The 19959-nt window shown below is 43.3% G+C and overlaps 1 protein-coding gene across 1 annotated transcript; it reads left to right on the top strand.

Annotated features, from left to right (window-relative positions):
• Positions 1–7847: 7847 nt before the first annotated feature.
• On the top strand, positions 7848–9093 carry CCR3 (C-C motif chemokine receptor 3; the record flags this gene model as incomplete). Its single annotated transcript, XM_081246259.1, has 1 exon — positions 7848–9093. One exon carries the CDS (start codon positions 7848–7850, stop codon positions 8916–8918), a length of 1071 nt encoding a protein of 356 aa, XP_081102385.1. The 3' UTR covers positions 8919–9093.
• Positions 9094–19959: the final 10866 nt, after the last annotated feature.

The raw sequence follows: 19959 nt of genomic DNA, 5'->3' as shown, positions 1-19959 counted from the left end.
CTAACACCATACACAAAAATAAGCTCAAAATGGATTAAAGACCTAAATGTAAGGCCAGACACTATCAAACTCTTAGAGGAAAACATAGGCAGAACACTCTATGACATAAATCACAGCAAGATCCTTTTTGACCCACCTCCTAGAGAAATGGAAATAAAGACAAAAATAAACACATGGGACCTAATGAAACTTAAAAGCTTTTGCACAGCAAAGGAAACCATAAACAAGACCAAAAGACAACCCTCAGAATGGGAGAAACTATTTGTAAATGAAGCAACTGACAAAGGATTAATCTCCAAAATTTATAAGCAGCTCATGCAGCTCAATAACAAAAAAACAAACAACCCAATCCAAAAATGGGCAGAAGACCTAAATAGACATTTCTCCACAGAAGATATACAGACTGCCAACAAACACATGAAAGGATGCTCAACATCTTTGCTCATTAGAGAAATGCAAATCAAAACTACAATGAGATATCATCTCACACCAGTCAGAATGGCCATCATCAAAAAATCTAGAAACAATAAATGCTGGAGAGGGTGTGGAAAAAAAGGAACACTCTTGTACTGCTGGTGGGAATGTGAATTGGTACAGCCACTATGGAGAACGGTATGGAGGTTCCTTAAAAAACTACAAATAGAGCTACCATATGACCCAGCAATCCCACTACTGGGCATATACCCTGAGAAAACCATAATTCAAAAAGAGACATGTACCAAAATGTTCATAGCAGCCCTATTTACAATAGCCCAGAGATGGAAACAACCTAAGTGTCCATCGTCAGATGAATGGGTAAAGAAGATGTGGCACATATATACAATGGAATATTACTCAGCCATAAAAAGAAATGAAATTGAGCTATTTGTAATGAGGTGGATGGACCTAGAGTCTGTCATACAGAGTGAAGTAAGTCAGAAAGAGAAAGACAAATACTGTATGCTGACACATATATATGGAATTTAAGAAAAAAAAATGTCATGAAGAACATAGGGGTAAGACAGGAATAAAGACACAGACCTACTAGAGAATGGACTTGAGGATATGGGGAGGGGGAAGGGTAAGCTGTGACAAAGTGAAAGAGCGGCATGGACATATATACACTACCAAACGTAAGGTAGATAGCTAGTGGGAAGCAGCCGCAGAGCACAGGGAGATCAGCTCGGTGCTTTGTGACCGCCTGGAGGGGTGGGATAGGGAGGGTGGGAGGGAGACGCAAAAGGGAGGGGATATGGGAACATATGTATATGTATAACTGATTAAATTTGTTATAAAGCAAAAAATTAAAACATTAAAAAATTAAAAAAAAATCACTAAGGTAATCAGCTTAAAACATGTAAAATAATTTTTTTATACTACCAATGATTGGTTAGAAAATTTGTTAGGGAAAAATATATCATTCACAGTAACCTCAGAAATATAAAGGCAGATAAAAATTTAAAAAGAAATGTGCAAGACCAATAACAAAGCCCTATGGTAAGCAGACATAGCATGTTCCCAGATATAAACGTTTGATATATAAACTTATCAATTCTTCCTAAACTTATTTACAAATGTAACAAAATTCCACTCAAAATTATGTTTTTGTAAGTAACTGACCAAGTGATCCAAAAGTTTACCTAATAGGACAAATGGCTCTAACAGATAAGACATACTGCAAAATGAATAATGAAAGGCAGTTGTATAATCGGATAATCTATATAAATAATCTAATAAATCTACAGTAATTAAAAGAGTGTTTCAGGCACAGAAATCAATGGAATGTAAAGCACACAAGCAGAATCAGGAACTTGAGGGAACATATGGCAAAGGTGATGTTTCCAGCCCACGGAGGAGAGGGTAGTTACTCAACATATGGTGTCTTTAAATTGGTCAACCATTCAGAGAGAAATAAAATAGAAATGCACTTCACGCCATATATCAAACCAAACTAAAACATATTAGTGATCTGCATGTATAAAAATGGAACCATAAAGATACTAGAATATATATAAACATTTATGTAATCTTGGGGTGTGGCGGCCCTTACTAAATGGAACCCTAAGATATAACAGTGTGGTCTTTGGAGACACAGAGTCCCAGCCCTACCGTGCATCAACGAATAGTGACTGAGCCTTGCCAAGCCTCTGTTTGCTCATCTGTAAAATGGGGATATAAAAACCTACCTTGCAAAGCTGTGAAGACAAACAAGCCTGTATAAAGTGCTGGCCTAAGGAAGGCACAGTTATTACTCACTCTTGTCTCACACTGGTTATGTGTAAAGAACGTAAACTTCCTGAACTCAGAGGCCATTTTCTTCTCAGTATTTTTTCCTTCCCAGGTGGTTGCTGACAATAAGGGGAAAAAAACTACATCATACAAAGAAAGCTTCTGACGATATCATGCATTATTTGATCCATGCTGAGAAATAAATATTTCTTTCAGTCAGAGGCACTGTGCTGGCTGGGGCTCAGGACCAAGGAGCTGGAGGCCCAGTGCACTGGTTTGATTTGGGGTGTCTTTAGAATTTAGTAAGATTCTTTGAGTGGGTTCTCATTAGGAGGGGCTCTGGCTTGCATTTGGGGAGGGTCCAGAGAAATGGTCTCCACGTCTTCAAAGACAGGAAGGTTTGAATTACTGTAAACCCTGGAGGGTGGCCTTCTGATGTGCACTCTGGATATTTAAGCACAGTGTCCAGCTATACAGGCTGAAAGGCTGGCCCAGCAAGAGAAGAGCAGGAGCCCCGTGAATATCCTCCAAGTTCAGAATTTGCCAAAAGCGCTAAGAATCGTAGAGTGGGAAGAAGAGAAAATGTGGGCATGAGAGTATCACACACTGAATAATTTGGAGGCATCCTGGGAGCTGGTGTCCTCACGGCCCACCTGTCCACACGAAGGTGCCCACCGTGGTCATCCGAAAGGCCTTCTCACTCTTCCCGTGGAGGCCCGCTGAGCCCCAGCCAAAGCAGGTCTCAAGACCCTAAAAGCCGCCTCCCCTACCCCAGTCTGGGGGTTGTAGGTCAGCTCCACCCAAGATCAAAGGGGAGAACCTGGCTACTAAGATCTCCAAATTTCAAAACAAAATTCAAATGCTTTACCTAGTGTGCCCTCTTCTTCAAGTTTCTTAGATCTCAGTTTGTGGATTCAAGTTCTGATGAGGAAACCCTTCATCTTTTAATTTGCCTGGGTTTTCAACCCAATTACCTTTAGAAAATGTGTCTGCCAAATCTTCCAGCAGTCCCTGCCTAAAAACACTAGCTTTCAACGACAGTTTAATTGATAAGGGGATATAGAAAATTTTTTAATTTTACAGCTTTGAAAATGATAATCCACCTACCCTCCACAGCTATTTCGATTATTTGCCTGTTGCCTTTTACATGTACATATAATTTCATGCTGTTTCAATCTTCGTTTACACACTTTACATTCTCTTCATTTTTATGAACATTTGTCTGTGATTCTATCTGGTATCCAAAACTAGTTTTTATGACTACATAATAATCTATTGTGTAAATGGACTACAATTTATTCAAAATATCCTTCATGTGTCAAACATTTAGATTGTTCCCATTTCTTCTTTTTCTACTACAAAAACAAAGCCACAGTGAACACCTTTGTGCACATTATGTATTGGACCTTTTCCCCTTAGGGTAAATTCCCAGTATTAGAACTACTGGATCAAAGCCATGTGTAGCTTGATGGTTCCTGTTATATACAGAATTTATTAAAACAAGTTACATTGCATCATCAATGAATAAGCGTTCCAGCAATGAATAAGGTTCACTGAAAACTCACTAGCATTGAGTATCATCATTACATTTTTTTGATAATTAAAATGGCATTTCAAACTTAAATATATTTTCTAAAGAAGGGTCTCCAATTCTAAATATTTCTTTTCAATTCAGTTTTGCAACACTCATTAAAATTTTACACTGGTGAATGTGAAATTATGAGGTATCCATTACCTCATACCATTTACCACAGTATAAACGAGGGTTGCATATATATTTAGTTGGACCTGGCCAGAAAAGAATGGCAGGGAGAGGGCTCCTCTCCTTCTGAGTCCAGGAATTGTGAGAAAAGAGACTATGGAAGGAAGCAGTCACATCTGTGTATCCCTATCTCTCCCATCCAGGCTTTGACCAGAGTTGGGGGGTGTGGAGGGCTGTTTGATAAATTGGAGGTACCCCCAAAGGATGTCTCTCTGCAAGGCACCTCCTTACCCACATGGGGTGGCTAGCGCAGTTAAGCTGGTGGTCAGGCAGAAAAAAGATCTGGTTTGCAGTCTTGCATGTCCCTTGGTTTGTACATGGCATGGACATGGAGTCAAGGAGGAGCATGTCTGCCTGGGCACCTGCCAGTTCAGAAGAAAGAGAATAGCCTGGGCCAGAAACCTGATGGAGATGTGGTTCTCCATTTCAGCCAGAGCCGAGGGAACACTCCATCACCTGGGAGAGGTCACTGTGCCTGGGAAGGACTGAGAATGAATCGATCCTGAAGCCATTAGCTACAAACCATTGCAGCAGATGCCAGCACAAGGCTCAGGGTTGGGACTAGGTTGACCCGCCTCAGCAGACACAAGCCACGTAAATCAAGAACCAACAGGAGACTAGGGTACCCCCTTCTCCCTCCGCCCACAAATCGAGTCATGCTGCCCCTTCCCCCATATCTCCACTGCCATCTTAGAAAGAACCAATGAGAGAAGACAAGGAACCGAAATTAGAAGCTGGCAACAGAGGATGAGTAAAACCTAGTCATCATTCAAATCAATGGATGGATCAGACTAAATTTAAACCACTTAGGACTAAAATTTGTGAATACTTTTTCCTGCTACCCAGCAGGTGGGAAGCTAGTAACAGAGATCCAAATAGTTTTGGACTAAAGAAACTTCATTTACAGTGCACGGTTGAGTTGTACTGTGAGCAATTTTAGTGAACCAGCTAAAGAAATATGATGTCAATTTTTGTAAAACTTTGTATCCGCGTATGCATATCTACATAGAGAAATGTTATTGGTGGTAAACTCATCATGGTGAGATTTGGGGTGTTTTTTACTGTGTGTGTGTGTGTGTGTGTGTGTGCGCGCGCGCGCATGCACCTTTCTTTATTGTTGATGTTGTTTACTATTACTGTATCATTTGTCCAAACTGCAAGGACTGTGATTAGGACTGCAGACAAGTAAAAACCCTATCTGTTTTTGTGTCTCTGACCCCATGTAACTAGTAATCAGCGACTTGGCTTCTGACTCTACAGAACCTGCTTGCTTCCCTGTGCTTTGCAGTATAGACACCCTCCCCCCCACCAAGATTCTATAATCTTATACTGATCATGTTGGATTTATGGAAGTGACACATGAATTAAAGACAATCCTCAAGTTGAACGAAACTTCAGTGAAATTTTTTTAGAAGTCTGACGTGTTTTTAGATCAGTCTGGGAGAAAAGGAAAGAATATACAAATAATTAATGGTGAGTAGAGGCTCTCTTCCTTTCTTGCTTTAGACATTAAGATTTAGAGAGACACTCATGATTGAAAATGCATAACAGACAAAGTGACGGGTATTTTTTTCTCAGCTGCTGTGGATTTTGCCATTAGGAATAAGAATGCTGATAAGATCATACAAATCAGTTGTTCCTCAATTCCATTTTTCACCTCAAAAGCCTGAAGGTGTCACTTATCAGTAGATGATGTACCAGGACAGAGCTATGAAAATAGATCAAGTTCTATCCAACAGCCCCTACTTTTTCCTGATTTCATATGAAATGGCTTCTCATTGTCTTTCTTTCACTTCTGCTTCCTACCAATTTTACAGGTTTTTTCTAATTTAAAATGTGATCTCATGTAGACTGTCTGATTTGATGCTCACCACAACCTTGGGTGCTACCATGATCCTTATTTTAGAGATGAGTAAACGAGGCTCAGAGTTAAAGGCCTGTCCGAGTCCTGTCGCTGGCGAGCAGAACAGCCAGGAACAGCTCCTGTGTCTCTACTCTCACATGGACTATACAGAACCCTGACAGGTGCTGACCTCTGGGGTCCCAGTATTCTCTTAAGAAGCAAAGACAGTCCTTGACATTGGCTCCAATTATTGCAGTTCGAAGACCTATCTTGAGAAATGCCTGCTGACATTCATGACCTCACATTTGTGCCTTCATAGAAAGGAGAAAGTCAGTAGGACTCCTTCTGAGGAGGCAGTGCAGGGATTAACTGCCCTTCATGGACTCCTCCCTTGTCTGTTTTTCCTTCTTCTCCAGCCAAGTCTGTAATCTTAAGAAAAGCAGGCACTGGCCCTAGGGACCCTGCTCTAAAAAATAACAAATCTAATGTGAAGTCCCATTGGCCTATGCTCAGCTCCTTTATGAAGGAGAAGCTCTAAGGGGTTTGCTCTTGGCACATGACTGGCTTATGTCAGCATTGTCACTAACAGGAAAAGGGAATGCTGCTTATAATTATTAAAATAGTTAGTAACTATTATAATAGCTAAGTCTTCAAAAGTTAAAGATCATCCCAGCTTACCCTTCCCCCTCCTCATGTCCTCAAGTCCACTCTCTACGTCTGCATCTTTATTCCTATCCTGTCCCTAGGTTCTTCAGACCTTTTTTTTTTTTTTAAGATTCCATATATATGTGTTAGCATACGGTATTTGTTTTTCTCTTTCTGACTCAATTTACTCTGTATGACAGACTCTAGGTCCATCCACCTCACTACAAATAACTCAATTTCGTTTCTTTTTATGGCTGAGTAATACTCCATTGTATATATGTGCCACATCTTCTTTATCTACTCATCTGTCAATGGACACTTAGGTTGGTTCCGTGTCCTAGCTATTGTAAATAGTGCTGCAATGAACACTATGGCTCATGACTCTTTTTGAATTATGGTTTTCTCGGGGTATATGCCCAATAGTGGGATTGTTGGGTCATAGAGAGTGGCAATGACATATATACACTACCAAATGTAAAATAGATAGCTAGTGGGAAGCAGCCGCATAGCACAGGGAGATCAGCTCGGTGCTTTGTGACCACCTAGAGGGGTGGGATAGGGAGGGTGGGAGGGAGACTCAAGAGGGAGGGGATATGGGGATATATGTATACGTATAGCTGATTCACTTTGTTATACAGCAGAAACTAACACAACAATGTACAACAATTATACTCCAATAAAGATGTAAGAAAAAAAAAGTTAAAAATCACTGCACTTGAATCCAGGGATGAAAGAACTGGACATAGACACTGAAGATCTAGCTTGAACTTTTACAATTGCTTACTAGAGGATTTTAGGCTAATTATCAAATTTCTTTAAGGTTCAATCTCCTCATTAGCTATGATGAACAGCACATTGTTATGGGGCCATGGAGAGTGGGTAGATATTTCTAATGATAATAATCACTATTATCATTATTACCACTATTATTATTAGCATTTGGTTTTTAAATAGGTAAGATGATTTTGAGAGTCATATATAAACCATAACACATAAAATGCAAAATACCTTAAAAGATACAGTAATAATAAAATTAGTATAATATTATTGTTATCATTACCTGACCTGTCTCTTCCCGTTTTGTATTTCTTCCTTCAAATGCTTTCTGAAAGCAACACGCCCACTCTTCACCACCACCCACAACTCTTCTGTTTCCTTTCCCATCCCGGATCATGCTGACTTTCAAAACGTTAGATCTTTCACTCCTGGCATCTCCCCCCATAGCATCTCTGATATACCTTTGGAAATACATGCTGAGGAATGTATAGGCTGTTTATCCCATGTGGTTTTATTGAGTAAACGTATAAACCAACTGGTGTGGGTCACAAGGGGTGATCATGGCTAATCGTGGGGTTGCTTTTTCCTTCTTCTATCACAGGGACAAGGGAAATGGCGACTTCAGTCGATGAGACTGTGGGTGAAGCTGCTGGGACCACACCCTATGACTATGAGGGGGCACGGCCATGTGAAAAAAGCAACATCAAGGAGCTGGGGGCTCAGTTCCTGCCCCCACTGTATTCCCTGGTGTTCACAGTTGGCCTGCTGGGCAATGCAGTGGTGGTGGTGATCCTCACAAAGTACAATAAGCTCCGGGTTATGACCAACATCTACCTGCTCAACTTGGCCATTTCCGACTTGCTCTCCTTATTCACTCTGCCGTTCTGGATTCACTATGTTGGGTGGAATGAGTGGGTTTTTGGCCACCATATGTGTAAGTTGCTCTCTGGGCTCTATTACATGGGCTTGTACAGTGAGATCTTCTTCATCATACTCCTGACCATAGACCGGTATCTGGCCATCGTTCACGCCGTGTTTGCCCTTCGAGCCCGGACCGTCACTTTTGGTATCATCACCAGCATCTTCACCTGGGGCCTGGCAGGGTTAGCAGCCCTCCCTGAATTTATCTTCCATGAGTCCCAAGAGGAGTTTGAACAGACTTTCTGCAGTCCTCTTTACCCAAAGAATGGAGAAAATGCCTGGAAGTGTTTCCATGCTCTGAGGATGAATATCTTGGGTCTCGCTCTGCCTCTGCTCGTTATGGCCATCTGCTACTCAGGAATCGTTAAAACACTGCTGAGATGCCCCGGTAAAAAAAAATACAAGGCCATCCGGCTCATTTTTGTCATCATGGTGGTCTTCTTTATTTTCTGGACACCCTACAACCTGGTTGTCCTCCTCTCAACTTTTCAAATGCACCTGGAGACTGAGTGTGAGCAGAGCAGACAGCTGGACGTGGCCTTGATGGTGACGGAGGTGATCGCCTACACCCACTGCTGTGTCAACCCCGTGATCTACGCCTTCGTTGGTGAGAGGTTCCAGAAGCACCTCCGCCACTTTTTCCACAGGCATGTGGCCATCTACCTGGGCAAATTCATCCCATTTCTTCCTAGTGAAAAACTGGAAAGAGCCAGCTCTGTCTCCCCATCAACAGGGGAGCAGGAACTCTCTGCTGTATTTTAGGTCAGATGCAGCATACTGCCTAAAGAAGATGGACGGGGCAGATGAAGCAAACACATCAACCTCTGAACCAGTCCTCTGAACTTCCAGCGCAACACTGAAGTTCTTAAAGACATTAAAATATATACCCAATAGTAGCAGTATATCTATGCACCCCAAAGGCATTATCAAAGGTCAGCAGCTGGGCAGTGACTTATTGTCAAACCTGAGAAGTAGAGCTTTTCTTGATTCTTTCAAGAGTTACATATATTTTAACGCACCTGAATGTTACACAGTTACTATGTGCAGCTACACACAGGTAAAGCTTTTTATATCTTAAACCTTAACTTCAGCCAGTTATTGATATAAATGAAACATACTTCACAAAATACAATAAATCAATTACATTACTTCTTAATGTGCCTAGCTCTTTCCTTGCTTGATGAAAAGACTTGTAAAAAATTTATGCATATGTACTCTCAAGCACCATAATGCCATGTCACACCTGTTTTGAATATTCTTAATAATGAACAGATCTCCTATTCACACTGAATGACCACATTTCCCATGAGCTACTCGATAGAAGAAGAGCAATTTGGTATTTTCAGTATAGAGAATAAAGGCCCTGCTCATAGAAACTTCTCAAGAGTCCTGAAATGTGCAGACACTGTCCTCTTTTACACCAGTCTCACTGTTCATCCAGTAACTGTGCGTTAGGTGACACAGACAGGATTCACAAACACTGCCTTAGGTTAAGTGAAGGATGCAAAACTGTGTAAGACAAACACAATCCTTGCCCCCATGAAACTTTCCCTGTAGTAGAGGATGTTTAAGAGAGAAACAAATAACTTTAGTGCAAAGAGGAACACACTCGATGCTACGCCTGGGCCAGGAAGAAAAAGACCATTTCCAGCTGGAATCTGAGGGAGGAAGACTTCATGGAGGAAGTGGCTTTTGAGTAGGTCTCTGAAGGAGGGGCAGGATTTAGAAAGGGAGAGGGTTGGGGAAAAGGCACCCTGAGCTAATGTACGCCCAATACAAAGGTGAGTGGGGAAGGCACCAACATGTGTGGATGGCAGGGTGAGGTGGGAAGGCTGGGATGGGGGTGATTTTCAGACAGAGCATCTTGGGCTTTATTGGGAAGGCAAGGGGAACAAAGCAGTCAAAATGGTGTGTCAGGAAGATAAATGTGGTATCACACAGAGGAAGGAGTAGAGCAGGGGTCCCCAACCCCCGGGCCATGGACCGGTACCAGTCCACGGCCTGTTAGGAACCCGGCTGCAAGCAAGAGGTGAGCAGCTCTGTATCGCTCACATTACTGCCTGAACCACTCCTCCCCCTTCCCCGCCACTGGTCCATAGAAAAATTGTCTTCCACGAAACCGGTCCCTTGTGCCAACAAGGTTGGGGACCACTGGAGTAGAGGCCCCAGAACCAGTCAGGGAGGTAAGTTAGGAGACAAATGGAAGTGTGGAGGCAAGGAAAGATTAATGGCTGGACTTCCCTGGTGGCGCAGTGGTTGAGGGTCCGCCTGCCGATGCAGGGGACGTGGGTTCGTGCCCCGGTCCGGGAGGATCCAACGTGCCGCTGAGCGGCTGGGCCCATGAGCCATGGCCGCTGGGCCTGCGCGTCCGGAGCCTGTGCTCTGCAATGGGAGAGGCCGCAACAGTGAGAGGCCCACATACCGCAAAAAAGAAAAAAAAAAAAGATTAATGGCTGATCAAGAGAGGTGCCAAGAGCATGCCAAGAAGAATTTGGCCAAGAGACAGTGTGAAGGAAGAGTTAAAGCACCAGGAGCAGTATATGGTTGATTGAAAAAAACAAAGGACAAAACAGAATGTATGTTTAAAAAAAAAAAAAAAGGAGACACTTTTTTCGTTGTGCTTAGATGCACTGACCATCCTCTTTAAGGATACAAAAGAAAGAAGTAACAGAGGTCATCTTTAGGGAGGGGTGTGCGTAGAGAATAGAAGGAGGGATATTTCTCTGAATACCCTTCTGCGTCTTTTAGATTTTGAAACATGGAAACACATTTTTCAAAAAATAAACAGCACTTTAGAATTATATAAAAAAATAAAAGGCTAGACTACTACTCAGATGTGGTATCCATTCTAGCCATAAAGAGATTAGAAGCCTTCTGCCATGAACTAACTCTGTGACCTGGTTAGATTATCTCTAAGCCCCCTTACAGCCCAAGTAAACTCTGATCTTGCTAAAGTTTTAGGAGCTGGATGCTCAAAGTCTACAAAATATATTGTAAAAAAAAAGGAGGTTGGGGCATGATAGACAATTCCACAGCATCACCTCCTACTGGCCATGAGACCAAGTGCATTTTCCATCGTTCACTAAGGTATACTCAAGTTTCATGTGTTCATTCATCCATCTGGTCACTTATCACCCATTCATTCAGTAAACATTTGCTAAGCACCTGCCATGTTCTCAGCTAAGTCCCTCAGGAAGCTCACTGTCAGACTGAATTGGACACTGTTCTGTCCTACACTGCCCAAGATCAAAATCATGTCTTATAAAGAAAACTGCCAATACCTAAATTCAACCCAAATGAGAGAGACTTCCACTGTGAAGACCAGAAAACATTCCATTTCCAGAACATTGCACATCCTAATCAAATGCTTGGAGAAGGGATGTACCTGCTCTTGGCCTTCCATGCCATCCAGCCTCGACTGCTAGTGAGTGGCCTTAATTTTTCTTACCTTCACCCCTGTCTGAAAGGTCTTACCTCAATCCAACCCTACATGGGCAGCACAGGATGTGAACTCTGGAACACTAAACCACGCAACATGAATCTCAATTTGGCTAGGAAACTCTGAAGTTACTTTTTCTCTTTTTTGTGGTTCAGCCAAAATGTAAATAAGGCAATCATTTAAAAACTATACATCACTGGTTCTCTCTTGCATTGCGAAGTACTGTTTGCCCTTAGGTAATCACAAGTGCAGGATATAGGTACTAGTTCACACTCCCCTGATCCCTGAAAGCTTTTAGGAGCTCTGTGACCGACACAAAACTGCACATAACCAAATCACAGATTCAGTGTGCTCCACCGTGCTCCCCAGCCCCATGCTGTCCGATGGAACCATCTACAATGATAGAAAAGTTCTACATCTATGCTGTCCAATATAATCACCACTGATCATATGCAGCTATTGAGCACGTGAAATGTGGCTAGTGAGATTGAGGAACTGAATTTTTCACTCCGATTCAATTTTAATTGAAATAGCTAACATGTGGCTAGTGGCTAGTGCATGTGGTTAGTGGTACAGCACTAGCCCCTTCAAACTTGCCTCTTCATATCAATTCTGCCTATGCATCAAGCTTCCTGTAGTCAGCAATCATGTCTTGAACACTGTGCAACGAGCTGAAGAAAATGCCAGTGACGTAAAGATGAATAAGATTCATTTCTAGAAAACTCACCATTCAGTGGAAAAGATCCATCTGACTCAAATGACTATAACGAAATGTGACAGGTGCCCAAAGTCCCCTCAGCAGAAAGTAGAATGGAGTCATTGAAGAAAGTTACACAGAGAAAGTGATATTCTGCTTAGGTTGGGTTCCCCCAAAAGCAGTTCCTGAGCAAGAAGTGGAGAGCAAAGAGTTTAGTCGAAAGGAAACTCCAGGAGGGAGTGGGGAAGTACAACAGAAGAGGAAGATGCCAACAAAGGGTACATTACGAAGTACCTTCCACTGAGGGGTGACTGGAGTTCAAAACCACTAGAAAACTCTGGGAAACAGGGTAACTCACACTCCTCAGTTATCCCATTCAAGGGGGAAGACAGTTGGGGTATTAACACTCCACTCCTGTTGGTCATTGGCTGATTGGCGCTCAATTCCTCAGGATTTCCAGCCTGCCTGGTTCTCAAGAGGCCTTCCAGCTTTGAGGAAAGCTCCCCAGCAACAAGATACAGATACTGGATGTTGGACGCCAGCTAGGCACACTCAGTTAAGGCTTGAGGGATAAAGCATTTGCTACATGTTTGAACAACTTTTTCATGAACCAAAGGGTGAAAGTGAGAGCAGTGTCTGCACTAGAGAGAGCCTGCTGTGGTGAAAACTAGGGTGACCTTGACAGTGGCAGGTGACCTTGAACACACCTCAGTGTTGACTTCCCTGCTGCTCTTTTTTGTTGTGCATCATAATCTGCTGGTTTAAAAAATATCATCTTTTTCCAGCTTGAGTTTCTGAGGTTTTCAGAATTCCAAGGGTAAAATTCTAAAGTCTTCACATCTTCTGGACAAAGCAGGTTTATGTCCTCCACAGGCTATGGGTTTTCAATCACTGAGATTTTCTTCCCTTTCTGCCCAGATAAATCCCCAGTATAGTTAAGGTCACCATTTCCCTCTTTCTCTATTCACGGATCTAATCCAAGGGTCAGTGAACTGTGACCCATGGGCCAAATGCAGCCCACTGCCTGCTCTGTAAATAGCGTTTCACTGGAGCACAGCCATGCTTGTTTGTTTATGAATTGTCTGGCTGCTTTTGTGTTACAACAGAGTTGAGTAACTGTGACAGAGACCGTACAGCCCACAAATCCTCAAGTATTTACTTTCTTTCTTTCTTTCTTTCTTTTTTTTTTTTTTTTTTTGCGTTACGCGGGCCTCTCACTGTTGTGGCCTCTCCCATTGCGGAGCACAGGCTCCAGACGCGCAGGCTCAGCGGCCATGGCTCACGGGCCCAGCCGCTCCGCGGCATGTGGGATCTTCCCGGACCGGGGCACGAACCCATGTCCCCTGCATCAGCAGGCGGACTCTCAACCACTGCACCACCAGGGAAGCCCCAAGTATTTACTTTCTTATCTTTACAGAAGTTTCCTGATCCCTGATAACCCATGCCCTACAGGATGTGGGGCTCTGATATGCATAGCCATGATGAGGGAGACCAGATTTGACAGGGGCAGGGGGAAACTAAGGATGTGAGGTCTGTGGAGAAGCTGCTTAAATCCCCAGGTTAGTTCTAGCTTGACCCTGGATGCAGTTCTAAACAACCAAAATAGGGCTAGATTGTGTAGTAGTCAAATGCTGCTCACTAATGCAAAATGCTATCAGTCTGTACCAACATAGCACATTGGAAGTTTTAACTGGGGCAGCCGGACCCCACAGATGCTGTATTCCAAACTAGGCTATACACAGAATTGACACAGGAATAGTTAAAACACATTTCACAACTCTTGAGACCCCTCACCTATACTGGGGACAAAGAGATTGGACTGTGAAAATTAGGGAGATACTTGAATAGGAGCTGTTTGTCGAGGGCTGATGGTGCCACCTCTACACCAGGGATGGGAGGAAGGAAGTCATGGTGGGTGGTGTCTCTCACCTCAAGCCTGATAAGAGTGATGCCAATGGGACCACCCAAGAGCTTGATACAACTCATTGAGGTTAAAGAAGATCTGACTCTCACCCAGGAAATCAGGAGAACAGAGACAGGCCAGTCAGCTGCTTTGGGGGTGGAGTAGACAAAAACTGCCACTACTTTGGGATGGATCTATGCTTTCAGAGTTGATTTTGGCAAAGAACGTGGGATTCTTTTCCATGGGCCAGATGAGAAAGAGCTGAATGGAGGATTTCTAACCTTGCCCAAGAAGACTGCCTGGATGGAGCTTGTCTGTAGGATGAGAAAAATGTGTGCAGTAGACTGCCGAAACAGCAGGGTATCCCTGTTATGTTGAATATGAATATTCCTAGGGATGTCTCCAATTACTCCACAAAAGCAGTCCTTGAGAGACAGAATCAACTTTTACACCTGCTGGCCCCAGGGGTGGAGCTGGAGGTGAAGTCATCATTTTATGACAGGGCCAGTCAAGCAAAAACTTTCCTTCCTTTCCCAGTGCCTACCAGTCAGGGGACTAGAAACCATGCTTAGCAAGTAGGGGAAGGAGTAGAAATGCCAGGGAAGAAGAGAGACAAGTAGGACAGCACCCCTCACTCCTCTCTCCTGAACGTGGTTCATCCCTCGGCCAGCTGGGAGGTGGCGGGAAGATTTAAATGTCAAGTCAAGTTGAGTTTTGATATTCTTATGGGGATCAACCCTTCAATTTCTGAACTGAAACTCTCCCCTTTTAGTGAGTTCAAATGATCATGGGACTTTTTTGTACCTAAGCGTGATGATAAAAGTCATGGGACTGCCCAACTTTTCACTGTGGCTGGAAGAACTTCAGCCTTTAATTCATTTTGAAGAGATGTGAGACACAAAAGTAGATTCTTTCTGTTAATACCTCATAAGCCCTGTTGGTTTAATGTACTGGTGGCAAATTAAAGTCCCCAAATTTCAGCTCTTGAGGTCCACAGACAGCTTACATGAATTTGCAGGACTGTCCTGCAGGACTGAAATGGATGTTAGAGCCCCAGATCCTGGCTGAGAAATAAGGCAGAGGGGGGAAAAAAGCAATGATATTTAATATATAGAGAGATATAAATATATATATGGATATTAATATGGGCTTGAATAGAGAAATACTTATTAATGCCTGTAAAGTTCTACATACCTAGATTTTGCCTATTTTCAAAGTTAACCTTCCCTGGCTAAGCAAGAGCTAGTCCACTGGCCACTTCCCAATGCCATAAGAAGAGTGGTTGCCTCTTGCAATCTAGACTTTCTGAACTGAGGAAAGCCTCTCAGTTTTCAGATAGGACAAGATTCTTCCCGGCTTAGTTTGGGTCCTGGGAAATTGACCCCAAGCCTAAGACTGTCCCTTGCTAACACCTGCTTTAGTTACAGGTGTAGAGGGAAATGTGAACACAAGGGGGCCTTTGCATGCTAGAGCTGCAGCTAGCCCTGTGCAGTCATTCAAGAAAATAGTGAAGCAGAAAATATGCCCATATGCTAGGTGGGAGGTGAGGTTTTGATGATATCACAGCAAGAAATCAGGAATGCCTATATCTGATCTTGTCCAACTGGGTTGCAAAACTCTAGGGGATGCCATTTATATCCCTAGGAATTGTGCAATACAGTGGCCACAGGAGGGAGGAACAGAGGATAGGAAACATGGTTTCACTTTGTTAGTACCAGGGCTAATTCCTAGTTCCCAGGTGTAGGGCTTTGGTAAAGCTGTTTATAGTTCAAAGCCTATGAAATTACCTCATCTCCTCTTAAACAAAAATTCAAATCTAATTCCAGAGGGCCACACACAAGCAATGGGTAGGCTGAAAACATGTGCCACCAGAAGAGAGATGCAGGATGGCAGAACCTGACTCCATGGGGCCCACCCTGATTCCACATACTGCTGCTTGGAGGGTGGAAATAGACTAGACTTGCTAGTGCATATGTGGGACTTTTTAACACACAAAACCCCCAACTGCTAATAAGTGTGGCCCAATCCATTTTCTGAAATCTGTAAATCAGAACAGCCACTCCTCTGACCCAGGACGAGTGAGGATGGACAGATGGACAGAGACAGATGTTCTGCTCATCCTACTGTTGTTCAATCAGGATGCTGTTCATCAGTCGAACCCCAACTGGTCACACTTATTGAACATCTATAACTGTCCTAGTCTTTATGCAGGGAGGTAAAGGGGATGGTAAAAGAAAAACATGGTTGCTAGCCTCAAGAAGACGAGAATTTATCAAATTAGGGAGTGTGTGGGATATTCTGCTGCTCCACCCAGATCCACTCTCCGCCCTGCTCTGCCCTGCTCTGTGCCTGAAAAGCTGCCCTGTATGGACCACACCAGTTTTCTCCCTTGTTCTCTGGACTAGGTCCATGTGGAACACTTGCAGGAGACTGGAAGAAGGGAGGAGAGTGAGATCAGAGTATTTATTCCCCCAGCCCCCTCCCTGCAGCAGCACTGGGGGCTGATGAAACAGCAGGTCCCAACTCTGAGTTCCGGACCTTGCCACATCCTCCCACCCCTAGCCCCTTTCAACCTAGGGCTGGTAATAAACTCTGTTACTCATCTCAGGGGACTGCATTCTCCCTCCACCCTGCTATCATCTTTGTATATGGTCCCCTGATTAAACTCTCCTCAGACTGCCCAATTTGAGTGTGTCATTTCCTGCTGGGACCCTGAGTGACATGAGGAGACAGTATATGGCACAGGAAAACAAGTTGGCAACAAAAGAAAAAATAAGGAAACTGTCAAGTAAGTGTTCAGGGAAGCCCTCCTGAAAGAGGAGGGGTGAGGATGGGTCCTAAGGACAGGAAACTACACCTCTGAGTAAAGCTGTAGGAAGGGGTTATACAAAGGCAGAGTTGAAAATGAACAGAGGATGTTTAAGGAATACAGACTAACAGTCGATGTGGATGGGAGAAATCAGCAGGTGAAGAAGCAAGGGCACTTTGATGCCTGAATTAAGAACGTGCCAAGGGTTCGGATGTACCCTATTGGCAATGGGAAGTAACACTGCTATAGATACAAACCAGGGCGGGGTGGGGGGGGGTGTTGCTTGTTTCATAATGATTCCTACAGTGGCCATCACCACGCTCCTCTTGACTTGTTTGATCCAAGAGTGATAGATCCTAGCCTGACCTAAGCTAGGCCAACTGGAATTTGAAAACTCAAATGAAGACACATAGAGATGGATGGGTGGCATTGATTGATCCTGTGGCTGTGGCCTAGAGAGGGGCTCCATGACCTCCTCCTGAGGTCCTTCTCACATTCTGTGAGCTGTCCAAACCACGTGCATACAGTCATTCTTGGCTAAAGTTGGGGTCGTTTATAAATCAAGATAAACTGATGTGGAAATGAGTGCTAGAAAGCAGGCTGCAGGCATCAGACTTCCAGGGAAATGAGACTCACATCCATATCCCAGAATGGGAAAAGAGCAGCCCATGGGATAGAGCAATCGAACAATTAGTCAGGCTATCACCTTGCACTATGTGCCCACTGAGGACAGAGCCTGGCCAGGGGTGAGGGCAGGTGGCAGGAAGGTGCTGCTATTTACCAACCTAAAAGGATGAGGGATGCCAGAACCAGAGGGTAGGATGGCTGCTTCCAAAGGCACTGAGCAACTTAAAGCAAGGGAAAAAAATAACAAACACTCAAATACTGAAGTTTTCATCTTCAAGTTGGAGTGAAACAGAGCCTTTCTGTGACCAAGTCGGGAGGAAAAACAAAACAAAACTCTTATTACTTGAAGTTGCCAGGTTACGACTGTTGGAAACCAATTCAGAGCCCGAATTGGCAGGTGCCTTAATTATAATATGAGTTGAATTCACACATTTGCCAAAAAGCATGTATGAATGTTAAGGCATTAATTGAGACAGACCAAGAACCAGCAGGAATGGGGCTATCTGGATGGACGCAGAGGACCTGGGAAACCCTGATCCTCATTGCTCTCTGGCACACTCTCATCTATACCTTTCTTTCCGAAGGAAACCATTTTTCCTTAGTATGACAAAGTTAACAGTTCACCCCATGTCCCACTCTTCAAGGCTGCTCACCTAATAAACAGGATTCAAATTCAACATGAGCCAGAAGATAAAATGCAGAATCAGAGAAGGGAAGAAAATTTCATAAGGAATTACAGAAATTGTTCAATACATATTAACAAAAATCTGAGTTTGGATTTTGAGAGCGCTTAATAAAAGTGAGAAGTGAATTTTGGACTCGGCTGAATTTACTGATACGTGCACTCATTAGAAATAGTGAACTGGATGGCTAAAGTTCTATGAGTTTGCTGATTGGGCGGATACAGACTTAGACCAAATGCCTGTCCATGCTAGGCAAGTGTGAAGGGCCAGGGATCCTCTGGAATAACCTAGAGGAAGACTGAACATTATACTACCTCTATCACGTGGGTTCTGACTAGTCTACCTCACTCTCTTCCTCTCTAGAGCAGAGAAGACCCTTCTCTCTTTTGTCTTGAAGACAAGATTGGAGAGGGAAGGTCATCTGGAATGGTGGTAGGAGGGGCTATAACTGAAATACAATCCTTGACCTCAATGAGTAGGGAGTATATTAAGTGTGGATGTTTTACCTGCCAGAAACGACACAGGTGTGGCCATTATGGAAGCCAACAGGAAAAGGACGGTGATCTGGGCCCAAGGAGTGATCTGACATCCAGAAAACTCTGTGTTCATTCATCATGGGTATCCCAGGAATTAAATGTCTTACTTAAGAAAATTTCAAGTATGGCAAAAATCAGACCTGTCCTGATTGCTCTGGTAGAGAATGCGGCCACTGTCCAAATTCTCAGAAGTGAGTCATTTCACAAAACCAGGGCCTCTTGAATGAAAAGGAAAACACACATCTTTGAGGAAGAACTTTAAAATATTGCCAGTCATGAAAACCTTTGCCCTAGCCTTTCTCAAGTGGACCCACAGCCAATTTTGCTGGAATAACAGGCACTGGGAAAAGGAATACACTTTTTAGTGGATGCCAGTTGTAAATTACAGTAATTCCAAAAGACCCAAGGAATCACTGAAGTCAGCCTCAGAGTAGGTGCTCATGAGAGTCAGGTGGCAGAGTTTTGATGTGATTTTGTATCACTGTGGACTGGATAGAGCCCTGAACCTACCTTGCGATTTTTTCACCAGACCTCAAGTGCAGTGCAGGAAGAAATATACTCAGCGAAGGGTGGGATTCCCACACTGGCTTTCAGACAGTACGGAAAGGTTACTATGAGAGGATGGTCCAAGTGGAAGCCATTACAGGCATCCTGTCCTCCCAATCAAGACCAGAACACTACCCTATGAGGAAAAGAGCAGAAATCAGTGTCCCATCACAGATAAGAAAGGTGCAGACATACCGATTCCTATGATAGTAGCTCCTTATAATTCTCCAGTTGGCCGACATAAAAAACCAGTGGGTCTTAGAGAAGAACAGTGGAATATTACAACTAAATCAGATAGTGCCTTTAACTGTATGTGTTCTTTTAAGTTTGGTTCTGTTGCTGAAGCAAATCATTACAGTCCTGGTAATTAGCATGTAGATATTTATCTAGAATAGGGGCTGTCAAATATTTCTGAAGGACAAGTTGCTGCATTGTGTTGGTTATCTATGGCTGCAAAACAAATTACCCCAAAACACAGTGGCTTAAAACAATAGCACTCATTTATTATTTCAGGGTCAGGAATTTGGACACGGCACAATGGGAAAACAGCTTAGATCTGCTCC

This window comes from Mesoplodon bidens, assembly GCF_964165515.1.
Source record: "Mesoplodon bidens genome assembly, chromosome: 10".
Classification (NCBI taxonomy): Eukaryota; Metazoa; Chordata; class Mammalia; order Artiodactyla; family Ziphiidae; genus Mesoplodon; species Mesoplodon bidens.
This window is presented reverse-complemented; position numbering and strand designations above follow the sequence as displayed.